The following is a 22,347-nucleotide window of genomic DNA, read 5'->3' on the forward strand; positions in this document are numbered from 1 at the left end:
TCACTTGCCATGTCTTGGTTTTCAAGTCCTTATTAACAGATGTTTCCTTTCTAAGAAAGAATGTAGTTTATTAAGAAGACCTCAAATTCTATATTTTGGGGTAGGGGATGCTCTGAGGAAAGAGCCTGGTTTCTGTTGGTCTTTGGATGAGTTTGTATGATTTGTGCTGTGACATTAAGAGCCTACTCTCTTTAATAAAAAGAGTTGAATATTTTATTTGTAGAAAGTTTTAAAATTGTAATTATTTTGGCTCCTAGTATATATTGTTCCCTCCATGATACAATTAACCTCAATAATGAATTTTATTTTTTTTAAAACAAAACAAACACGTGACAGAATAAATTATGATTCTAAACTTGATCTTCTCATACTGTGGATTGAGAAAACTTAATCTCGTAAAATAAAGATCAGACCATCTGACAATTTCTGAAAAACAAATCTTCCGTACCTCCCAGGCTCCACAGTAAATTTCTACAGCGTCTTCTATTCATGTAAAGCTTTCAAAATTCATTGAAATAGGAATGTGCATTTCAAATACACACTTTGAAACTTAATTGAAAATAAAATCAGGTTTCTTCCTAATGTGGTCCTAAATCACACTATTTAAATTGTAAACATTTATTGTGATGCCCAACTGTATCTTGAGATGGTTGACTCTAAAACTCTCAGCCAGGTATCCCACAAGGTGGAGTAAAGAGCTTACATTTGAGACTTAGTTTGAACTTTGAGAAAGGTGCCAAGAATGCCCAGTGGGACAAGGACCGTCTCTTTAATAAATGATGTTGGGAAAACTAACATCCACACACAGAAGAATGAAATTGGGCCATTATCTCACTTCACGTACAAAAATCAACTTAGAATGATTAAAGACGTAAATGTAAGGCCTGAAACTGTAAAACTATTAGAAGAAAACCTACGGAAAACACTTCTTGACATTGATATTGACATTGACGTTGATCTGGGCAATGATATTTTGGATACGACTCTAGAAGCACAAGCAACAAAAGCAAAACTAGACAAATGGGATTGCATCAAACTAAAAAGCCTCTGCACAGCAAAGGAGACAACAAAGTAAAGAGACAACTTATGGAATAGAAGAAAATTTTTGCAAACCATACATCTGTTAAGGGGTTAATACCCAAAATGTATAAGGAATTCAAACAAGTCAATAGCAAGAAAACAAATTATCCAATTTAAAAAAAAATGGGCAAAAGACCTGGATAGACATATCTCCAAAGAAGACATACCAATGACCAACAGGTATATGAAAATATGCTCAATATCACTAATCATCAGGGAAATGCCAATCAAAACCACAATGAAACATCATCTTATACCTGTTAGAATGGCTGTTATCAAAAAGATAGGAGATAAGTGTTGGTGAAGGTGTGAAGAAAAGGGAACCCTTGCACACTGTTTGTGGGAATGTAAATTGGGACAGCCATTATGGAAAATAGTATGGAGGTCCCTCACACAATTAAAAAATAGCAAAACCGGGCTTCCCTGGTGGCGCAGTGGTTGAGAGTCCGCCTGCCGATGCAGGGGACATGGGTTCGTGCCCTGGTCCGGGAAGATCCCACATGCCGCGCAGCGGCTGGGCCCGTGAGCCATGGCCACTGAGCCTGCGCGTCCGGAGGCTGTGCTCCGCAACAGGAGAGGCCACAACAGTGAGAGGCCCACATACCGCAAAAAAAAAAAAAAAAAAAAAAATAGCAATACCATATGATAGTACTTTTGGGTATATTTCCAAGGGAAATCTTACTTCTGGGTATATTTCCAAAGGAAATGAAATCAGTTTCTCAAAGAGATATCTGCACTCCCATGTTCATTGCAGTGTTATTCACAATAGCTAAGACATGTAATCAACCTGAGTGTCCATTGACAGATGAATGGATAAAGAAAGTATGCTGTGTGTATGTGTATACATACGTACATGCACATACAATGGAATATTATTCAGCCTTAGAAAGAAGGAAATCCTGTAATTTGTAACAATGTGGATGAACCTAGAAGACATCATGCTAAATGAAATAAGACAGGCACAGAAAGACAGATACTACATGATCTTACTTATATGTGGAATCTAAAAACATCAAACTCACAGAAGCAGAGAGTAGAACAGTGGTTACAAGGGATGGGGAGGTGGGAGAAATGGGGAGATGTTGGTCAATGGGAACAAAGTTGCAGTTATGTAAGATGACTGAATCTAGAGATCTGGTGTACAGCATGCTGACTATAGTTTATGATACTATATTGAATGCAGGAAATTTGCTAAGAGAGTATATTTCAGGTGCTGTCATCATACACAAAAACTGAGAACTGTGTGAGGAGATAACATGTTAATTAGCTTGACTATAGTAATCACTTCACCATGTATGTGTATACCAAGCCATCATGTTGTACACCTGAAATATATATATAATTTTTATTAAAAAATTAGAATATGGTCCCCTTCTAGTTTTCTCACTTTTCCCCCTTGCTTCTTCCTTATTTCCTTCCCTTACTTCTCTTCTTTATGTCTATATTATCATTTGGTTTCTATACTTGTGATATGAAGCAAGAGTATAATTTTTAAAGTAAATCTTTCTACTGTTTTTAACTTTTTTTTGGCTTGTGAAGGAAGAATTTAATATTTTCTCAAAAGAGTTCTATTCTGCCTTGATATATTTTTTCTCACTATGAGTTTGTGACTCGTAAAAGAAAACTTATCTCTCTCCTATAGTATAAATAAGCTATGTTTGTGGTGTGTGCATTTCTTTGTTCTTTTGGGGTTAAATGTAATTGTCAGAGGGGATAGTTTTCATGCTGGTAATTATTTTTTTCCTCGGTTCAGAATAATCCTTTGTAAACCCTGCTGCTGTATTTTAATATCTATGGTAGAATGATTTGGCTGACCAAATTCTGTTTTTTTTCTCTCCCTTTATTTGTTCTAGATTCATTTCATATTGCTCTTCAGTCGACAAGGGAAATTACGGCTGCAGAAATGGTACACTACTCTCCCTGACAAGGAAAGGAAAAAGATCACCCGGGAAATTGTTCAGATTATTCTCTCTCGTGGTCAGAGGACAAGCAGTTTTGTTGACTGGAAGGAGCTAAAACTTGTTTATAAAAGGTGTGAGTAACTTCATGAGAACTGAATTTCTTATTACTCTTTGGTTTGTTGAGTCCTGAGCATTTTAGATTGCAACACCAATTCTATCATTTACTGAAATCTTTGAAGGCTGGAGGCCAAACGTTTGTACCAGTAGACTAAATAGAAGAGAACTCTCATTTATTGAAAGGCTTTCCATATGCCAGGACGGATTCTAGATACTTAATTTATGTGTTGATAATGTACACATGCATTCAGGAAATTATGAGCATCTATTGTATTTCCAGCGCTGTTCTAATGACTGTGCGTACGGTAGCAAACAAGACACAGAGCATTCCTGCTCTCTTGGAACTTATTCATCTGTTAAGCAAACAAAACAGTTTCAGTTAGTAACAAATGCTATAGAAAAAAGGTTAACATGATAGAGAGATGGGCAGCTCTTTATTATTCACGTTTGCAGATGAGGAAACTGAAGCTGCAGAGAGTTTAAGTAATTAGTCCCCAGTCACAGTAATTGAGTGGTAATCAGCAGAGCCAGGATTCAAATCCAGATTTTTCTGACTTTAAAGACTGTATATCCTCTCTTTACTGTACCTACTTGCCATGGCAAGACCATACTAGAAAGGGACCTCAATTTCTAGGTGAGGAAACTAAGGCCCTGAGAGGTAAAGTCATTTTGCTCATAAAGACCCAGATAACTGATGCCTAAACCAGGACCAGAACACAGCCGATCTGGCCCTGCATCCAACATCATACTGCAACTTTCAGAGGGAAAACACACATTAGAAAGGCTCTCACAAGGTGTGTTTATAAAACTGGAAGGGGAAAGACAGAGGTAACATCAAAGGCTGTATTCAATGGAGTAAATTACCAGGAAGTGCCTGGACCAAGCTTCTCTTGCTGGGCCCAAGGTCAAAACTTTTCGTACTAGCATCGTGGGAGACGTCAGCAAAGGCCCTTATAGCAATAAGCATCCCAGGGATAGAAAGACAGAGTCCCAGGAAATCCTTGCTGACAAAAGGCTTGTCCCTACTCTCTGCCTGGTTTCTACAACTTGGGGTTCAATTGTGATTTAAACCATTACCTGAAGAATAGGCTTCAGCAGTTCTCTCAACAGCTATCTATAACTACTGGGTCAACAACGCAGACTCAGTACCTGCCTTTGGGAAGCCATTGATTTAGTGGGGGAGAGACAGGCCATGAAATACGGAATGAAGAGCTCTGGATGCTCTGTGAAGGAGGCACAGGAATGCATACCAGGGGCCTCCAGTGCAATCAGAGAGGACAGAGATTTCCTGGAGGAAAGGACATCCGAGCTCCGAGCTACAGGAGAAGGAGGAGTGAGCCACGTGTATGGGGTGAGGAGGGTATTAGGCAGAAGAAACACACATGACGGGGGGAGGACTTGATAAGCTGAGGATGGGAGGCACACTACAGTACAGTATGAAGTAAGACACACTATCAGTACAGTATGAAGAGACACACTACAGTATGAAGTAAGAGGGTGGGCACGTGGGCCCATGGGCCCCTTGGTCGGGGCTCTGGAGTTTAGAAAGGACAATTCACAATCCAGGGAGGGGCATGAACAGGCACCCTGATTCCCATGGGTCAAAGGACTCTGTGTCCCCTGATCACAGCTCCTTAAGGTAAAGTTTTGAGGACCTTTCACATAATTAACAGAAATAACCCAATCCCCACCATATTTTTTACATATTCTATTTTACATTTGGGGAGGCTATTGGATATGATGAATAATGATTTCCCTCTTGGATGTGGACAGGAAGAATCCCTGGAGAGGAAGCGGTAACTGCATATTCATGGAAAAAACCATCTTCAGGTTGTGTAATGTGTCATTATATTTTATGTTATCTTCTTTTCTTTTCAAGGTATGCTAGTTTATATTTTTGCTGTGCAGTAGAAAATCAGGACAATGAGCTCTTGACACTAGAGACTGTGCATCGTTATGTGGAGTTGCTGGACAAATACTTTGGAAATGTAAGTGGTGTCCTGGTCTGTAGAATGAGTCCGTCTCCACCCCAGCTCCGACTTCAGTTCTGTCTGTTTTCATATTCCTTCTCTCTCTCAAGTCTAAAATATGAACTGCATTTGCGCCGAGAATCAGAATGCAACGCTTTCCCCCTTTCCTGTAATTCTTAGTAAATGGAAGACCCAGAGCTTTCCAGAGGAAGGTGGTGTGTGTATGTCCAGACCACAGCCACACTAGACACTAGAATTTAATTGTGAAGGATTCCTTGATATTTTGTCCTTTACTCCCCACTGACTGTCTTCTCTTTTCTGTTGTGCCTTTTTGTCCTCTCTCTGGCTTCTTTTACTAAGCTCCAAGGGTTCTTTAATATTATTTATACATAAGAAAAAAAAAACAACACCAGACAAACAAAACCAAAATCCTTTTCCTTCACATTGCTATTCAATCTCCATGCATTTACTGCCAAGCAATACACTCTACGAGGTGCCCTGATCCCCAGAACACATTCACTCTGCGGCAGCTTACGGCTTGGCTTCACCTTTACTCCTCCAGGGAAATCATAATGGTCAACACCAGCGATGCTGCTTTAATCTTCACCTGCCTTAACCTCTCTGCAGCACTGGACCCTTGCTCAGTGCAATGCTTTCTTTAAATCCGCTCCTCTTTATTTTGCCCTGACACTGAGTTCTGCTAATTCTCATCCTGTTGTTTTGTTTTTTTGTGGTTTTTTTTTTTGCGGTACGCGGGCCTCTCACTGCTGTGGCCTCTCCCGTTGCGGAGCACAGGCTCCGGACGCGCAGGCTCAGCGGCCATGGCTCACGGGCCCAGCCGCTCCGCGGCATGTGGGATCTTCCCGGACTGGGGCACGAACCCGTGTCCTCTGCATCGGCAGGCGGACTCTCAACCACTGCGCCACCGGGGAAGCCCCATCCTGTGTTTTTGAAGGCCCCAACTTGGTCTCTTCCCCAGCTCCCTCCCTCCCCCTGCCCTCTATATGCCCTCCTGCTCCTTCTTTCTCCTCTCCTGTGTGTCTACTAGACTCTGTCTCCTGGAAATCCATCACCAGATGACTCTTCTTCACTTTGCTGATGACGCTGTTCACTGGGCTTCTCACGCTCACCTCAGTCTTAACGTGACACGAACTGAAAATTAGCTTCTGAAAACCTGTTCAGTCGTGGGCTTGAAATTATGACATCCTAGGATCTCTCAACGCAGAAGGACGGTGTTCCTTACATATTTCTCCACCCTTTACTTAAGTCTGCCTCTGTCTATTCAAATCGGATGAAAATTCATCTCCTTTCACTCTCACTAGTATAGTTTTACTTGGGATTACAGTTTTGCTTTTCCTTTAAACCTCATCTCTCCCCCTTTCTGCCTCTGGGCTCATCTCTGCTTGCCTTTCCTGGCCTGTTTGTTAGCATTGTCCTTCCAATGCACAGATCTCTGGTGACATTCGGTCACTCTCCTCCATCTTTAATGAATACAATTCAAATTTCTTAGCTTGGCATTTACTCATTGTAAACGTTGGTCCCAGACCACTGCTCCAGCCTTCTCACTTCTCTGTCTTTTTATCCCTGACATATCCAGTGCTCCAGCAACGTGGAGCAGCCTTGTATTATCCTCAACTTGTACAGGATTTGCCTGACCACCAAATTGCGAGTATCTCGAGATCATGACCTGGGACTTATTTGTTCGTTTTTTCAGCCCTTGGAACCAGCTCTGGGCCAGATTTTAGAGAATGTTCCAGAAATATTTTATCTAGTTCACAGTCTCAAGAAATGAATCAGTGGATTAGGAAAATGTTTTCTTTTCAGTAATACTCTCTTCTCTATTTCCTGGCTCACTAACGATTTTTTTTTTTTTTTCTTTTTTGCGGTACGCGGGGCTCTCACTGTTGTGGCTTCTCCCATTGCGGAGCACAGGCTCCGGATGCGCAGGCTCAGTGGCCATGGCTCACGGGCCCAGCCACTCCGCGGCATGTGGGATCTTCCTGGACCAGGGCACGAACCCGCGTCCCCTGCATCGGCAGGTGGACTCTCAATCACTGAACCACCAGGGAAGCCCTCTGAAGTTTTTTATTAAATGCTGTTAAGAGAATTTGCTTTCCGAAGAGTTTTCTGTACTGTATTCTGTATAATGGATTGAACAGCAGTTGAAGTATTGGTTAAGGTTTTGTCAGGTTTGTTGCAACAGTTTTCACAAGGATGAGTACCTGAAAGGTTTCTGAAATAATTTTCCCTCCCTCTCTTTGATTCTTCTTCTTTTTTTTTTTTTTTGTCTTTGTAAGTTATGTTGTAAGACCTAAATATTGCTTCAGAGATTTCAGTTTGTTGGTCAGCGTATAGAAATAATAAGACAGGGCTTCCCTGGTGGCGCAGTGGTTGAGAGTCCGCCTGCGGATGCAGGGGACACGAGTTTGTGCCCCGGTCCGGGAGGATCCCACATGCCCCGGAGCGGCTGAGCCCGTGAGCCATGGCCGCTGAGCCTGCGCATCTGGAGCCTGTGCTCCGCAACGGGAGAGGCCACAGCAGTGAGAGGCCCGCGTACCGCCAAAAAAAAGACCATTTTTCTTTTGCTCTCTCCTGGTTCACCAAGTTTATTTTCCTTTTTTTAAAGAGAGATTTGCAAATATATAGTGGCAAGTTTTCAAACCTGAGATTATTTAATTTTATGCTTTCAGTTTTTCAGAGGAATTCTGACATTGCAGTACATTCTTTTGAAATAAACTGCAGACTTGGCCTTTAGCAAAGCCCTGTAAGAGTTCTCCTGAGGCCCAGAGATTCCCATAGCCTGCCTTTCCCCCCTCATTTCCGCACTCCGGTTTGACCTGTTGTGTTTTCTTAGATTTATCCAACTGTGGTCATGTGAATTGGGATTGAATTTTATCTCAATCTTATCTGACCAAATATCAGATATTTCAGAACACACTGCTTTCTCAAGAGAATCTGAATCAACTTCCCTAATTCTAAGCCCAGTTAAAGTGTCAGCAGAATCAGGATGCATTCCTATTTCTCTAATATTATTAATTTTTCATCCTGTTTTGGCATACCTTTAGAAGCTCTGTCTTTGTCACGGACCAAAATTTAATTCACTAGAAAAGTTCAGTGAATCTTTCATTAAGCTAAGAGCAGCTAAGAGCAGTTCAAGCCTCTGTGCCCAGTACATGTTCAGTTCTTATTAATTAACTGTGATGAGTAAGCCCAGCAATACTGATTCTTATGACATTCTTATGACAATTCTTATTGTCTCAGGAATGATATCTTTCTCTTTGGTTTTCTTTTGCTCTTGTGTTAATCCTGAAGGTTTCCTTGAATTTTGCCCTTATGTTATCCCAGGAAAAAACTCTGTACTGAGTTTCTCGTAAGACTAGAAAATATTACCTTCCTACGACAGATAAATCCAAATCCCTGGCTACTAATTTATTTATTTATTTATTTTTAGCACTTTTCAATTCCCAGGAGATTTACAAGGATTAACTAGTTAATCTTTCGGTCTTCAGGAGGTAGCATGAAGCCCAGTTTATAGAGGCTAAGAGGCAATGCCTCAGAGTCTCAGAGTAGATAAGGGTCAGTTTGAGGACTTCGACACCTGCCATATTTTCCCATTACAGGCTGTTACGTGAGGTTTTACTGATGCACCCGGACGGTGCAGAGGTCGCTGTGCTGGAGAGGTTCTGTCTTTTTTTTTTGTTTGTGTTTTTGCAGTATGCGGGCCTCTCACTGCTGTGGCCTCTCCCATTGCGGAGCACAGGCTCCAGATGCGCAGGCTCAGCGGCCATGGCTCACGGGGCCCAGCCGCTCTGCGGCATGTGGGCTCCTGGACCGGGGCACGAACCCGTGTCCCCTGCATTGGCAGGCAGACTGTCAGCCACTGCACCACCAGGGAAGCCTGAGAGGTTCTGTCTTGATTCAGGGAGTTTTCTTGTTGTCAGGGGAGGGGTGCTCTATGTCCTGCTGGATCCTGGTGTCAGCTGGCTTTCTCAACAAACCCATGATTTGACTCATCATAGATCTCTATTTCACAGATAAGAAAAATGATATTCAAAAAGTTGAATAGAAATATTTACTCTGCTAATGTCATGGGGGCTATTATGAGGATCAAAGACAGTATAATTAACAATACTTATAAACTGTCAATCGCTATGAAACTGTACTTTGCATTATTATTTTATACATCCTTTTATGCATTTGCTGTACGTAACTTGAACTTTTTGTACTTACTTTAGAACAGAATTCAGTAAGGGAAGGTCCTTCTTAAATTCTATCCAAAAAGATTTAGTTATTTAAATGCCAGAAATAATCTCACTACACCATGTATTATGCTATAACAGAAGTCCCTCAAGCCAAATTATAGTAAAATTGTAGTAAACACAAGGCTAGGAGATCAAAAGTAACATTAAATTACCACTGTGTTTTTCCTTTTATAAGCTTTCTTCCAGAATAGAGAGACATGAGAAAATGAGAAAAAATAAGGAAAGAGGCTCATGTGTTTATTAACACAGAAGCCATGTGCTTTTGCGTAATTAGATGGAGTGCAGTCATCTGAGCATCAAGGGTACATTTCTGATATACTGGGGCAGCGCCCTGAAGGTAGAATTAGAAGTGTTATTTGAGTAATTAGACAGTAGCTGAAGAAATCTACATTATGTCTCAGGTTCTGAGGTGTTTTCTCTTCTTACTCTCAGGTACAATAACCCCTCGGGGTTAGACTCAATAGCAAATAGAATAGTATTTTGAAGTTGCTGTATATGAATGACTTGCTTGTTTGTAACATTCTCTATTCGGCCAGTAGAACTTGTGTAGCCATTTCCCTTATGATCTGGAGATAGTAACTGTATAATCAAGGGGTGTGTGTGTGTGTGTGTGTGTGTGTCTGGCTTTGCATATTACCTAACCTTATCCCTTATCCCTACCCCTTGAAACTAGGTGCAGTAAATTAATTGCCCCGTGGCCGTTGGCGAGCCCTACAGCCTTGGGGATGGCTTGCTGCTAGGAGAGTGGAGAGTGGGGTATGAGAAGTTCCCAGAGAACTTGCATTAGTATCTGTCAAGTTCATTTTGCAGGATTCTGGTTGCTCGTTTCTTCTCATGAGGTTCCTGTCTGTCCTGGATTCCTGGTCTACACCTTCCTTGAACTCTGGGGTTCCCCAGCTCTTGCTACTATAAATCCTGACTTCCCACCTCTTCTGATCTCTGGTAACTGCTTACTTCTTGTACCTTCTTTAATGTGCATGAATGTCTAATCTACTGTGCTTTCTTTCTGTTTATCTATATTGTTTAAAATTGCAAAATAATACATATTTTTACATATCCTTCTAGACATATACAGTTTTTTAAATAAAAAAATGATATTGTATTATATATATTATTCTGCAACTTTCTTTTGTTCCCCTTACCAGTCTATCTTAGAGCTATTTCCATGTCTATCCATGGAAATCTACTTCATTCTTTCCAACTTTATGCATGGAATTCCCATGGTATATAATACGATACACAATAGGGGTAGACCATACTTTATTTAAGCAATTCCATTATGGCTGGATTTTTGAGTTGTTTCCAATTTTTACTATAAATGATGCTGGCGTCATCCTTATTATTAATATATATTATTATGCCCTGGTTTGGGTATAGCATAGGAATAAATTCCTTGCGGAATTATTGGCTCAAAGGATTTGTTCATTTAAAACTGATGGACACTACAGTTTGAGCCTTCAAAATGCTTGTAAAATTTACAAATTCCACCAACAGTGAGTGCGAGTACCTATGTATCCATACGCTTAACCAGGAATGGATATTATCTCTTCTTAATAGTCAGATGGTCATTAATTCAATTTGCATTTTTCTGATTACTAGTGAGGCTGTATATATTATTAGGTGTGCGTTGGCCTTTTGCATTTCTTGCCTTGTCTATTAATTGCTTCTTGACAGCCTTTCTTTGATTTTTTATGTTGTGGTGTTTGTCTCAGGGATTCGTGAGAATCCTTTCTATATCACGGAGACTATGCTTTCCTTTCTGTTATATATGTTGCAAATATTATTCCCAATCCATTGTTGTACTTTTAACCTGTACTCTGATCTCTACCTTTTTGCCTGGGAAGCTCACTTCTAGTCTCATTCAAATTTCTGGAGTGAGTGTTCTAGAAATAAAAGGGTTTATAAGCTGAGAATATTTCCTTTTATGATGCCATCCTTTTTCTGATGGTTGTTCTCCAGAGGGAACCCTAAAGTTCTGGGGAAGTCCTGGATTATAGTATCATGTCCCAGTGAATAGACTCTTATTTTCAACTGGTTTTACACATATATGTGTGTGTATGTGTATGTGTGGAGAGAGAGAGAGAAAGAGACAGACCCTGTAGGGAGGGGGAAATTAGCTGTGTGTGTGTGTACACACACACACACACACACACACACACACACACACACACACACTTGTTGATTTGATGCTGTTTTCTAATGAATGAAGAGACCATGCCCTTTGCAGATTCATTAGATTAGTTCTTCTTAGGCGGCCATTTATCACAGTGGTTTTGTACTTATTTGTTCTTATGCTTCTAGATTCAGTTGGATCTGTCAATATAAACCATTTTCCTTGGAGAGTCTGCAAGTCTATTGACCTAAATCCTAAGTATATGGGGCAATTTGTTAAAATATTGACATCCATTGTATGTCAAGTCATAGGATTGTCGATCTGGGAAGTGATTCGTCCCCAGCATCATAAAAATAAGGCCTGTATGGTGGCCGACTCACTCATTTATCCTGAGAACATTTATTGCATCCTGCTATGTGCCAGGTTCCAGAGGTATATGGATGACTAAGACAATTTCTGTACCTGAGCTCACACTACAAGGGGAAGTGATTGATAAGTAAGCGTATACTTGGGCACACAAGATGTAAGAGAACACGAAGGAAGTGATGCAGAATCTCTATGTGAGAAAAGAGGATTTGGGGGAATCATTGTGCTCATACCTTTTGAATTTGGCCTTGAAAAATGAGTCTGATTTTGCCAGCAGAATAAAGGAAAAGACATTTGGAACATTCCAGGAATTTCTGGAATGTGCGAAGGGTAAAGGCATGAAAGAAAGGGGTGCGTTTGTGGAATGTGTAGCTTTAGCATGGTGTGGGTACCAGCACAGGAAGCCAGAGAGCTGGGCTGTGAAGATTCCTACATGCCATGCTGAGGAATCAAAACTGTCCTGAACAGAAGACCTCACCCAGGAAAGGACCCAGATCAGCATTTTAGCAAAGTGCTAGTGGTCATTGGCCTCACGTGGGTAGACACCACCTAGAAAGTCACTGCAGCACCCCAAGCGAGAGACGTTGCAGGCCTGAGTAGCGGCGAAAATGGACAAGAGGTTAGGGGTTTATTTACAAGATGGAATCCATAGAAATTGGTGATCAAATTTGAGAGGCATGAGATCAAGGGGGAGAGAGGAATGAGAGGGAGGGGAACTTAAGCTGAACTGTAGAATGAATTAGATTGAGCCACGAGATAGAGCTTGTAGCTACTAAGCAAAACAGGGACTAAAGGGAAAAGAATATGCTTGATTCAGTTTGGAATACGGGGATGTAGACTGAGGAATATCCAGGCAGAAATTTCTGGTCAGTGGATGAAAATATTGGATTAGCGCTGCAGAGAGAGATCAGCCCTAGATAAAGATCTCACTTCGTTAAGCCACCTGCATGGAAGACCCAGCTGTAGAGCGTCAATGAGATTATCTAGGAGAATGTATGTGTTGCAAAGAGAAGAGGCTCTCTTGGGAAGCACCAGTCTTTAGGAAGAAGGTGGGTCCCTAGAATGTAAGCAACCTGCTGCAGAGATGTTTGTTTTGCCGATTGATGTGTCCCAAGCATTTTGTAAATACTTCTTAAATGAATGCAAGTTTCTGGGGGGGGAGATAAATCATCCAAGGAACCTGAGAAGGACCATCAGAGATGGAGGAGGAAAACGGGCACTGAGTGGTATTGCCAACATCAGGGCGTAAGCAAGAGCAGATTTTCAAGCAAGGGTTGGGTGAAGTGTATCAGATGCCGCTGAGCCATCAAGGTGGGAGAGGACTGAAAACTTTCAGTGAGCAGACCTTCCGTAAGGTATGGAAAGCGAGAGTTGAGGAATATGTGAGAAGGGAAACAGCCGGGATGGTGCCTGAGTGGCTGTCTGGTTGAAAGATTGGAATTGAGCCTTATTTGCATTATGGGGAGTGGTCTTGCTACTTGCTACATTTAACCAAATCTATCAGACTCTGCTTTGGTCTGTGACAGTGGTAGCGGTTCTCGACGTGTGGTCCCCACACCAACATCATTAGCATCACCTGGGAACCCATGAGAAGTTCAAACTGTCGGGCTTTACCCAGACCTACTGAATCGGAAACTCCAGGGTAGGGCCCAGTAGTGTATGTTTCAATGAGCTTTCTGGGTGATTGGGATATACTCTGTAGTTTGAGAAGCACCGGCCTGGGACATAATTTTGAGAAAAAATAACACAATTGAGCTAATTTGCCTCTGAAGAATGAGCTTCTGAGAGTTTTAAAGCTAGGAGCCAAATTTACAGACCAGAGGGCCGGAGCAACGAAGCACTGCCCTCGTGTCTGAAATGCAGTGGCGGCTCAGCTTTTATCTGTGCGGACGGAGAGGTGAGCTGGGCAGCTTCACTCCTGGACTGAGTCTCAAATTTCCCGTTGTGACATTAAACAGTATTATCTAAGGACATGCTCAGCTTTAATAGAATGTGGTTTTACTTTTATTCAGTGCCTGGATTTCCATAGTTCTACTTTTCTGGCTTTAAAATACCATCTGATATTTTTATCTTTGGTGTGCCACATGGGTGTCACTGTTGAAAAGCTTGAATCACTGGCCCATGTTTCCCCTGATACTACTGCAAGTTTATCAAAATATTCATTTTTGTCTTACCAGGTCTGCGAGCTAGATATTATCTTTAATTTTGAAAAGGCTTATTTTATCCTGGATGAGTTTATAATCGGTGGAGAAATTCAGGAAACATCCAAGAAATCTGCTGTTAAAGCCATTGAGGATTCTGATATGTTACAGGAGGTTAGTACACAGTTTCTCATGCCCTGGGAAAAGATGATGGTGGTGCTGTGATGGCGATGGTGGTAGTGGTGATAGACTGACTGACACTTACTGGGTGTTTACTCTGTGCTGGATACAGTTTTTATTTTTAAGGTAAATTCTTTATTTTTTAATTTTTATTTTATTTTTAAAATTTTCGGCTGCATTGGATCTTAGTTGCAGCATGCGGGATCTTTTGTTGTGGCATGTGCGCTCCAGAGCGCATGGGCTCTGTAGTTTGCAGCACGCGGGCTCTAGTTGAGACGCGCAGCCTCGGTAGTTGTGGCGCACAGGCTTAGTTGCCGCATGGCGTGTGGGATCTTAGTTCCTCGACCAGGGATCGAACCCGAGTCCCCTGCATTGGAAGGATTCTTTACCACTGGACCACCGGGGAAGTCCCAGGGTGCAGTTTCTAAGTAAGTTACGTGTATTAACTTATTTAATTATCACAGCAACTCTAAGAGGTAGGTATATTGTTACCCTCATTTTAAAGATGAGTAAACTAAGACACAGAGAGGTTTAATGACTGCTCAACGTCACACAGCTAGTAAGCATGGAATAGAGATTTGAACCCAGGTAATTGGGCTCCAGAGTCTTTGCTCTTCATGTCTGAGCTTTTCAGTGAGGATACCACACTATCGAAAAGGGATTACATACTTGGTGCTATTCTTTTCAAGAATAATTTTATGGGAGGTATAAAAAGCCTTTCATTAAAATATCTGTGCTGCCCTGGGAAAGGAGGAGAATAGTAATACATCATTATTTTACTTGCCAGGGATACTAGAGCTTTATTATTGAAGATGGCGATCATCATATTAATTAAAATTTCCTACCTTCCTGGGAGGCTGTACGTGTGCTCTTATTTGCATAAATAAATTGGGAATTCTGTGGCTTGCTTGTCAAGGGATAAATGGGCCCTGCAGCAGCCATTTGGTCATGTTCCTGACTCTGTGATACTTATATAAAATACACTGGGGCTTTTCTTGTAGATAACAGTCCAGATTTGCATTGTCCCTAATATCGGAACGTACCTACATTAACCCCTTCAGTCCTCCCGTGGGCACTGTGAGAAAGGGTGCTTCACCCAACTGAACTTTGCCCTCACAAATGAGATGATCTGATCAGCCCCTGCTCAAGCATGCCTTTGCCGACCTGGTTTCTACCCCAGCTCTGCCACCTCTAGGTTCTTCTTCTCACAGCATCATTGAATCTATCTTTCTATTTTCATGATAGCTGGTCAGAAGATTCCAGAGCATTATCAAGTGTCTTTTAAAAATTGGCATTAAAGCCATTCTTGCTGCTGTTTGGAAATAAGAGCCTGCTTCAGTGACTAAAACATTAGACATGACTTGCGAGCAACAGTTTTGGCACATCTTTGAGCTGATTACTAGCTCCTGCCCATCTAGGGAACCAGTCCTCAGGTGAATGGATACCGAGAAAGATACAGGGTACCCCTGAGCCTCTGTGCTTGCCTGTTAGGAAGCTGATGCATTTATTTCTAGATGTGTTATCACCTCAAAAAAATGCATTTAAACTTTCTGATGTTCACTTGGCTGTCTCCAAATGACACAGGAAGGGAATTTTACAAGGTACTTGAGAAATCAGTGGTTTGGAAATTCTCCATTACCTTTCTTAAAATATGCCAGCGGGTTATTTATAATTCTATCCTCAGGGTCCTTACTGTGGAATCACGTTATAGGAGAAACAGGATTGAACAGGGTCTTGGGCACTTCAGTAATTAAAGCTCCTTGAATTAGGGCCAAGATACACCTGGGTTATTTTGAATTTCCCCTCTGTAGGAAGTAGAATTTTAAAGGGCTTGCGGGTTATCTGGTGCTTCTAGTTCCATTTAAATCTGGGAAACAGGTATTGCCTGCTATTTCAAGAGAGAGGCCTTTCACAATTAAACATTAATTGGTCATTCCCTGGTGTCGCTGGTGATTGAGTGGAAGGTCTTGACAGGTGGGTCTCGGGGACCCTCCATTTAGCTGCCGTGTCCCCATAGTGAGCAGGCAGTATCATGACTGCCCTCTAATCTTTCACTGAATTCACAACACCTGCCAAATAGAAACAGTGTTACCAGTGTTCTCTTGGGATCTGGTACTTCAGCTAAGTCAATGAACATCTGGGGAGCTGGTTGAAAAATTGACTTTGTATATATGGTTTGCTTTGTGTATCTGGTCAGAGCAGTTGAGCATATGAATAGGCACAAGTAATATAATTGCATAAAGAGAAAAAATGATTGCTTTCTTTTTTCCCTGTCCTTTGGACCTGAGCATGTATTTGTATTGAATACAAACTCAGTTGCTTAAGTTTAAGGGAGGCCTTTGTAATATTGCTTTTACTTTTAGCACAACTGAAAATCTCAGAGTAGGCCCTGAACTCTTCCCTGACCTCTACCCAATAAAACTTTTTTAGAATAAAAAAACTGTCTCTACATTTTTAGTAAGCAGATACGTAGTCTTAAAGCCCTAAATGCTCAGAGCTTATTCTGAGTGTACCGGGGCTAGACGTTGATAATATGGAAAGAAAGGAACAGTTTAATTGGTTGGGGATGACTTTAAGAGGTACCTTATTTTGAAGGTACCTGTGGACAATGGTGCAAAAATGATTAGAAGGAAAAAGAAACTCTGAAATAAGGTAGTGATCCTTAAATACAGAGGTTGCAATTCTTGGGATCACCAGTGGGGGCGACAAACAGAAGATGTTCCGACCACAGAATAAGAAAGCAAGTTAAGAAGGGAGGGTCAAATGGTACCTCATTAGATCAAGCAATAGGATACCTCATATGTGTATGTGCGGATTCCTGAGAACCGGCTAGGTGCACCCCAATACTGTCACCCTTAAAAGCACAAACCATGTTAAACAGCTATTGCATTGTGGTTTAACCAGGTTAAAATGCAATAAAAACTCGTAGCATGCATAGTGTTGAATGCACAAGAAACACTGCTGTGCTGGATAGATAACTGGGGTCCCAAGATACCCTAGTCCTCTTGTGAAAGGCTAGGGCAGACATCTTTAAGTTTGTGCCAGCCTTAAATGTCTGTTCCAACCTTTAAAGGGGCAAGCCCAAGAAAGTACCAACCTCATATGTCATTGGCTCATGTAACTCTACGTAACAGCACAGCTCAGAAAGGGCAGCCCGTGCAGTCTCAGGCAGGTTGACTTATCCGGTGGTGTGAAGCAGTGCCAATAGCTAGAGACCAATGAACTGTGAAGCCAGTGAAGTGACAACTCCAGGACCTTTCCTGGCCCAGATCCCGTCTAAGGCTGCAGGCTCATATGGTCAAATTTGCAAAGGTAAGATAGCTCAGCTGCAAAGAATTTGTGGCCATCTAATGAATATGTAAGATGTTATAGAAGTGTGTCAGGCACTTAGTGAATGAAACCATTCTGCTATTGTTCTGGATTTTGTGATATTTGTAATTTTTTTTTTTTTTTTGCGGTACGTGGGCCTCTCACTGCTGTGGCCTCTCCCGTTGCAGAGCACAGGCTCCAGACGCACAGGCTCAGCGGCCATGGCTCACGGGCCCAGCCGCTCCGCGGCATGTGGGATCTTCCCGGACCGGGGGGCACGAACCCGTGTCCCCTGCATCAGCAGGTGGACTCTCAACCACTGCACCACCAGGGAAGCCCCGATATTTGTAATTAAAAAAAATTTGTAATCTACTCTCATTTTTTTCTCATTCTAAGTAAATTCATACCCAATTTTATATTTGTAATTTTGTATACTCTTTTAAATGGGCTAAAGTCTAGGTGCCAAGAAATAGTCATGGGCCCCTGGCCAATGTGATACCCCTGCCAAGTTGACAGACATGGGCAGTATCTGTAAGAGGAGAGACAGGGCAGAGGTCTTACGGTGTGGGCTTCTCTTGGCCAGTGCTCATCCAGGAGGTGTAAGAGCTTTATAAGAAAGTGTGGATAATGGACCACAAGTATTTTCAGCAGAGGAAGACTGGAGTTTGAAGTAGAGCTGGTGAACACAGTCAGAAAACCTGATTTCTAACCCTAGTATCTTCTGAGCAGTCTTGCTTAGCCATGATCTCGGTCTCTTTGGGCAACGCTGGTCCATGTCTTCCCTGGCAGGTGCACGTGAATCACATCTCCTGAGGTTCAAGCTTAAGAACAGGTTAAGCATTGCTGGTTGCGCTGTGACTTCCATGTAAGAGGTAGGGGTGTTACCAAAGGCTGGCCCCTTGAGCTCCCTGATTGATTCAACCCAGGGACCTTGTTACACAAACATATGTTTATAACAGGAGAGAGTAGAAGAGGAAGTCCATCCATCATGCATAATAAAGGGCTTGCATCATGACTGTAACTTTGAACTCTGCCTGTGGTTGTGAATCCATTTAAACATTTTTTTAAAGTACTGGGAAAAAATTAGGGCCTTGTGGCATGTTAGCAAACTTGGTAAGTTATGAGGAGGATGAAGAAACATAATTTATGTACTTTGGAGGAAAGCCTTTTCAAACTACATGAAAGAAATTCTTAAGAATTACGGTCTGTTTATCCCTTATGTCTTGGCAATAAGATGTTCTGTATCTGTAACGATACACATGTTATGTATGTATGTAACGATACGTACGTTATACAAATTTCTCTAATACCTGTGTCTGGAGGTAGTCCTCATGGTTATTTTAGCAGGCACATTTTTCTGAAGTCAACAGTGATAGCTTCGCAGCTGTTGCTTTAGCATTTCTCTTATCAGACATTCCTTTTATGGTCAAGTTTAGCCATTTCTCTGTTGAAAGTTATTTAATTCCAGCCATATGGATGTGTATACAAATTATACTCAAACTTTGAACCACCTTTCTTGATTAGAATGCAAAGATTTATGACCATGTACACTTCAAAAACTTCTTTTCGGGAATTCCCTGGTGGTTCAGTGGTTAGGACTCTGGACTTTTACTGCTGTGGGCCTGGGTTCAATCCCTGGTCAGAGAACTAAGATCCCACAAGCTGTGTGGTGCAGCCAAAACAAAAACAAAAACAAAAACTTCTTTCTTCTAATGGCAAAATAAATGAGTAAGAGAATGAAGAATTTTCACAGTCTGCTAAAGGATGTGGTTTAAGGGAAAATTGCTCTTATATATGGTTCTCTTTCAGACAATGGAAGAATACATGAACAAGCCTACGTTTTAACCATGCATCTACTTGAAGACTCCAAGTGCTGCATGTTGTGAACCTGTAAATAAGCAGTGCCTTGCATCCAGTTATTTGACAGAGCCTCTGGCACCATGCCAAAAATAACTTAAAAGGGATTTTTCTGTTAATTAGCAAAAATTATTGTTTAACATAATATATTTATCATTATTCATGTCTGTATTATACTGTATATGACTACTTGGATGTTAAAACAACTGCTTCATTGCTCAATAGGCTGAATGTTTGTTTGCAGTGTTTTAACTCCATGTCATATTTTTGAGCTAATTTAAATAAATTTATTGCAATGTGTTTTGTTGCATTTGGTCCTCTACTGACAGGGTGTAAACTATATTGTCATAATCCATGATTTTGAATGTAAAGTATATCTTATATCAATAATACTTTTTCTAAATGTTTAGCTTTTTAAATTGTATAATGATTCAAAATTATGTTAATAGTTCAGCGTTCATACATGATGTTAGACATTTTAAATACACTTAATACTGTAATTTCAGTCCAGATACAGTGTATCTGATTTTAATGTCCTGAATTCATTAATTTTTCAGGGCTGGAATTAAGGACAACAACCAAAGATAGTATAGGCCTTAAGTGTTTTTGATGCCTTGGAAGCTGCTATCTAGGCTGAGGTTTTAATTTTACCTTTTAATTGAATATAAGGGGCATTCCAATAAGGTTGTGTTTTGTACAAACTCTATGTATTTATTAAGGTTTTGAGACATCTGAAAAAGTGTCTATAACTTCCCTTACTATAAAAATAGTATAATAAAGATGAATAACAGTAGCAATAATACTTATTAATACTACTATTTTAATAATCTTCTATGTTACAAGCACCCTTAGTTGCTTGAGAGATTTTTGTTTCCAGTATGTTTTCATGTATATCTAATATATTTGAAGACATTGTCTATTAGGCTTACTTGGAGCATTTAATATTATTGCAACCTATATAGTAGGTGCCTTGCCTCCTTTTTCTTTCCTCATCTCCCAAAGAAAATATTTGCTGCTGACTGTTACTATGGTGACTATGTCGCATTCATGCTTCCTGGAAAGTTCTATATAACCAGGTGGTAGAAGTGATCAGACATTCTAGGGAAATAGCTTGTACTGTTCTGTCTGGCGCCCTGCTTTTGATGTCTTACCTGTGCATTTTCAATGTTAGTTTTGAGGTCAAATGTCATCATGTTGCAGTGGTTAGGGACCTTCTAGTCTTCTTCCTAAGAGAAGAGTGTGCTTGCTGTTGGGGAATCCAACATGAGGGGAAAATGTCCTCTTTGATTCATCGTGCCGGACATATTTAGGGAAAGATGGCAAGACAAGAGTGGAAGAACATGAGGAAAAATTGACCAACTCCAAAATATAACCATTATTAAAAGGAAAAACTTCAGGTTAGTATATGAAGTAATTATGGGGCTTTTAATATCTAATATTTCCTCAGATTAATCATGTATTTACAGTTAGGGCATCAGGTTGAAGTTTGTCACTTTTATCACTTTGTTTACTTTAGATCTTTGATTTTGTGCTTTAGCCTTTTTTTTTTTTAATATGGCAGAACTCTTTATTTTAAAAACCATTGTATAAACTTTATGTAAATTGATGTAAGTTTTTCTGGTTCTTTTGAAGCTCTCCACCATTTTTGGATGAAGGTATTGATTGAATCTCATTCAAATGTACTCCACATATTCTGGGGAATTCCATATTAGACACTGTCTAGTTATAGCGGGGGCTCCTCAGACTTTATGTCAGCAGCACACATGGTGTGAACATAATGATATGGCACTCTGGGGTAAATTTGAGGGATTTGGGGGACATCTTACATGGACTTTGGTGAAAATAATCATTATGTTTTCTTTATGTCATGTAATTGTCATTATGTTTTCTTTATATCATATAATTGTAATAAAACCACCAAGGGAAAGGAAAGATAATAAATATTAAACTTGTATAAAAACTTGCAAATAAAATTTTTTAAAGTTTTTTATTGAGGAACTTCAGCGTGTTTTTATGAATATAATTTTTTTAAATCAGATTTTATGCTTGAAATTGCTATCCATAATTCTTGTTGACGTCCTTCTAATATAACCTCTTCATTTTTTTAGTTTTTTATTGAGGAACTTGAGCATGTTTTTATGAATATATATATATATTTTTTAAATCAGATTTTATGCTTGAAATTGCTACCCATAATTCTTGGTGAAGTCCTTCTAATATAACCTGTTCATTTTCTAGACAATTACCTATCAAGGTGGAACTTCATAAGCAGGTGACAGCAAATGAGAGAAGAGAATTTATTGTTCTGCTCCTATTGGCTTTTTTCTCACCATTCACCCACATTTTGATAATCTGATCTCTTTACATGTAGTTAATGACTCAACCACCCTTTAAATCTACTAACTCCTTTTCGTTCATTAACAAATGTAAAGTTGACATTTCTTATGATAACTCAAGTGAATTTTTTAAAAATTTATTTATTTTATTTATTTTTGGCTGCATTGGATCTTCGTTGCTGCGCTCAGGCTTTCTCTAGTTGTGGAGAGTGGGGGCTACTCTTTGTTGCGGTGTGTGGGCTTCTCATTGCGGTGGCTGCTCTTGTTTCTGAGCACAGGCTCTAGGCGTGTGGGCTTAAGTAGCTGTGGCATGCAGGCTCAATAATTGTGGTTTGCAGGCTGTAGAGTGCAGGCTCATTAATTGTGGCACACGGGCTTAGTTGCTCCGCGGCATGTGGGATCTTCCCGGACCAGGGCTCGAACCTGTGTCTCCTGCACTGGCGGGAGGATTCTTAACCACTGCACTACCAGCGAAGCCCAAGTGAATTGTTAATTCAAACTTTTTCCCATATCAAGTCTTCTGAAATAGTATAAAGTATTTTCATCAAACATACAACAGATGTTCTTCTACAGCTAGTAATTCTTCTTTAGGATTTGTATTATAATACCCATGCAATATCACTCAGAACTGTCTTTAACTTTACTTTTCTAAGTTTTAATCAATAAACTTTATTGGTAAGTGTTAATATATTTTTTTCACATGGTTCCTGCAATT

The 22,347-nt window shown here is 40.5% G+C and overlaps 1 protein-coding gene across 1 annotated transcript in view; it reads left to right on the top strand.

Moving 5' to 3' along the window:
- Nucleotides 1-21,255, top strand: part of AP1S3 (adaptor related protein complex 1 subunit sigma 3) — a 55,215-nt gene extending 33,960 nt beyond the window's left edge. Inside the window, exons 2-5 of the mRNA XM_070045845.1 lie at nucleotides 2,934-3,112; nucleotides 4,978-5,086; nucleotides 13,987-14,124; nucleotides 19,249-21,255. Coding sequence (XP_069901946.1) covers nucleotides 2,934-3,112; nucleotides 4,978-5,086; nucleotides 13,987-14,124; nucleotides 19,249-19,284 — 462 coding nt within the window. The 3' untranslated portion in view covers nucleotides 19,285-21,255. The remainder of the gene's footprint in view (nucleotides 1-2,933; nucleotides 3,113-4,977; nucleotides 5,087-13,986; nucleotides 14,125-19,248) is intronic.
- The last annotated feature ends 1,092 nt before the right edge of the window (nucleotides 21,256-22,347 follow it).

This window comes from Globicephala melas, chromosome 7 (assembly GCF_963455315.2).
Source record: "Globicephala melas chromosome 7, mGloMel1.2, whole genome shotgun sequence".
Taxonomy (NCBI): Eukaryota; Metazoa; Chordata; class Mammalia; order Artiodactyla; family Delphinidae; genus Globicephala; species Globicephala melas.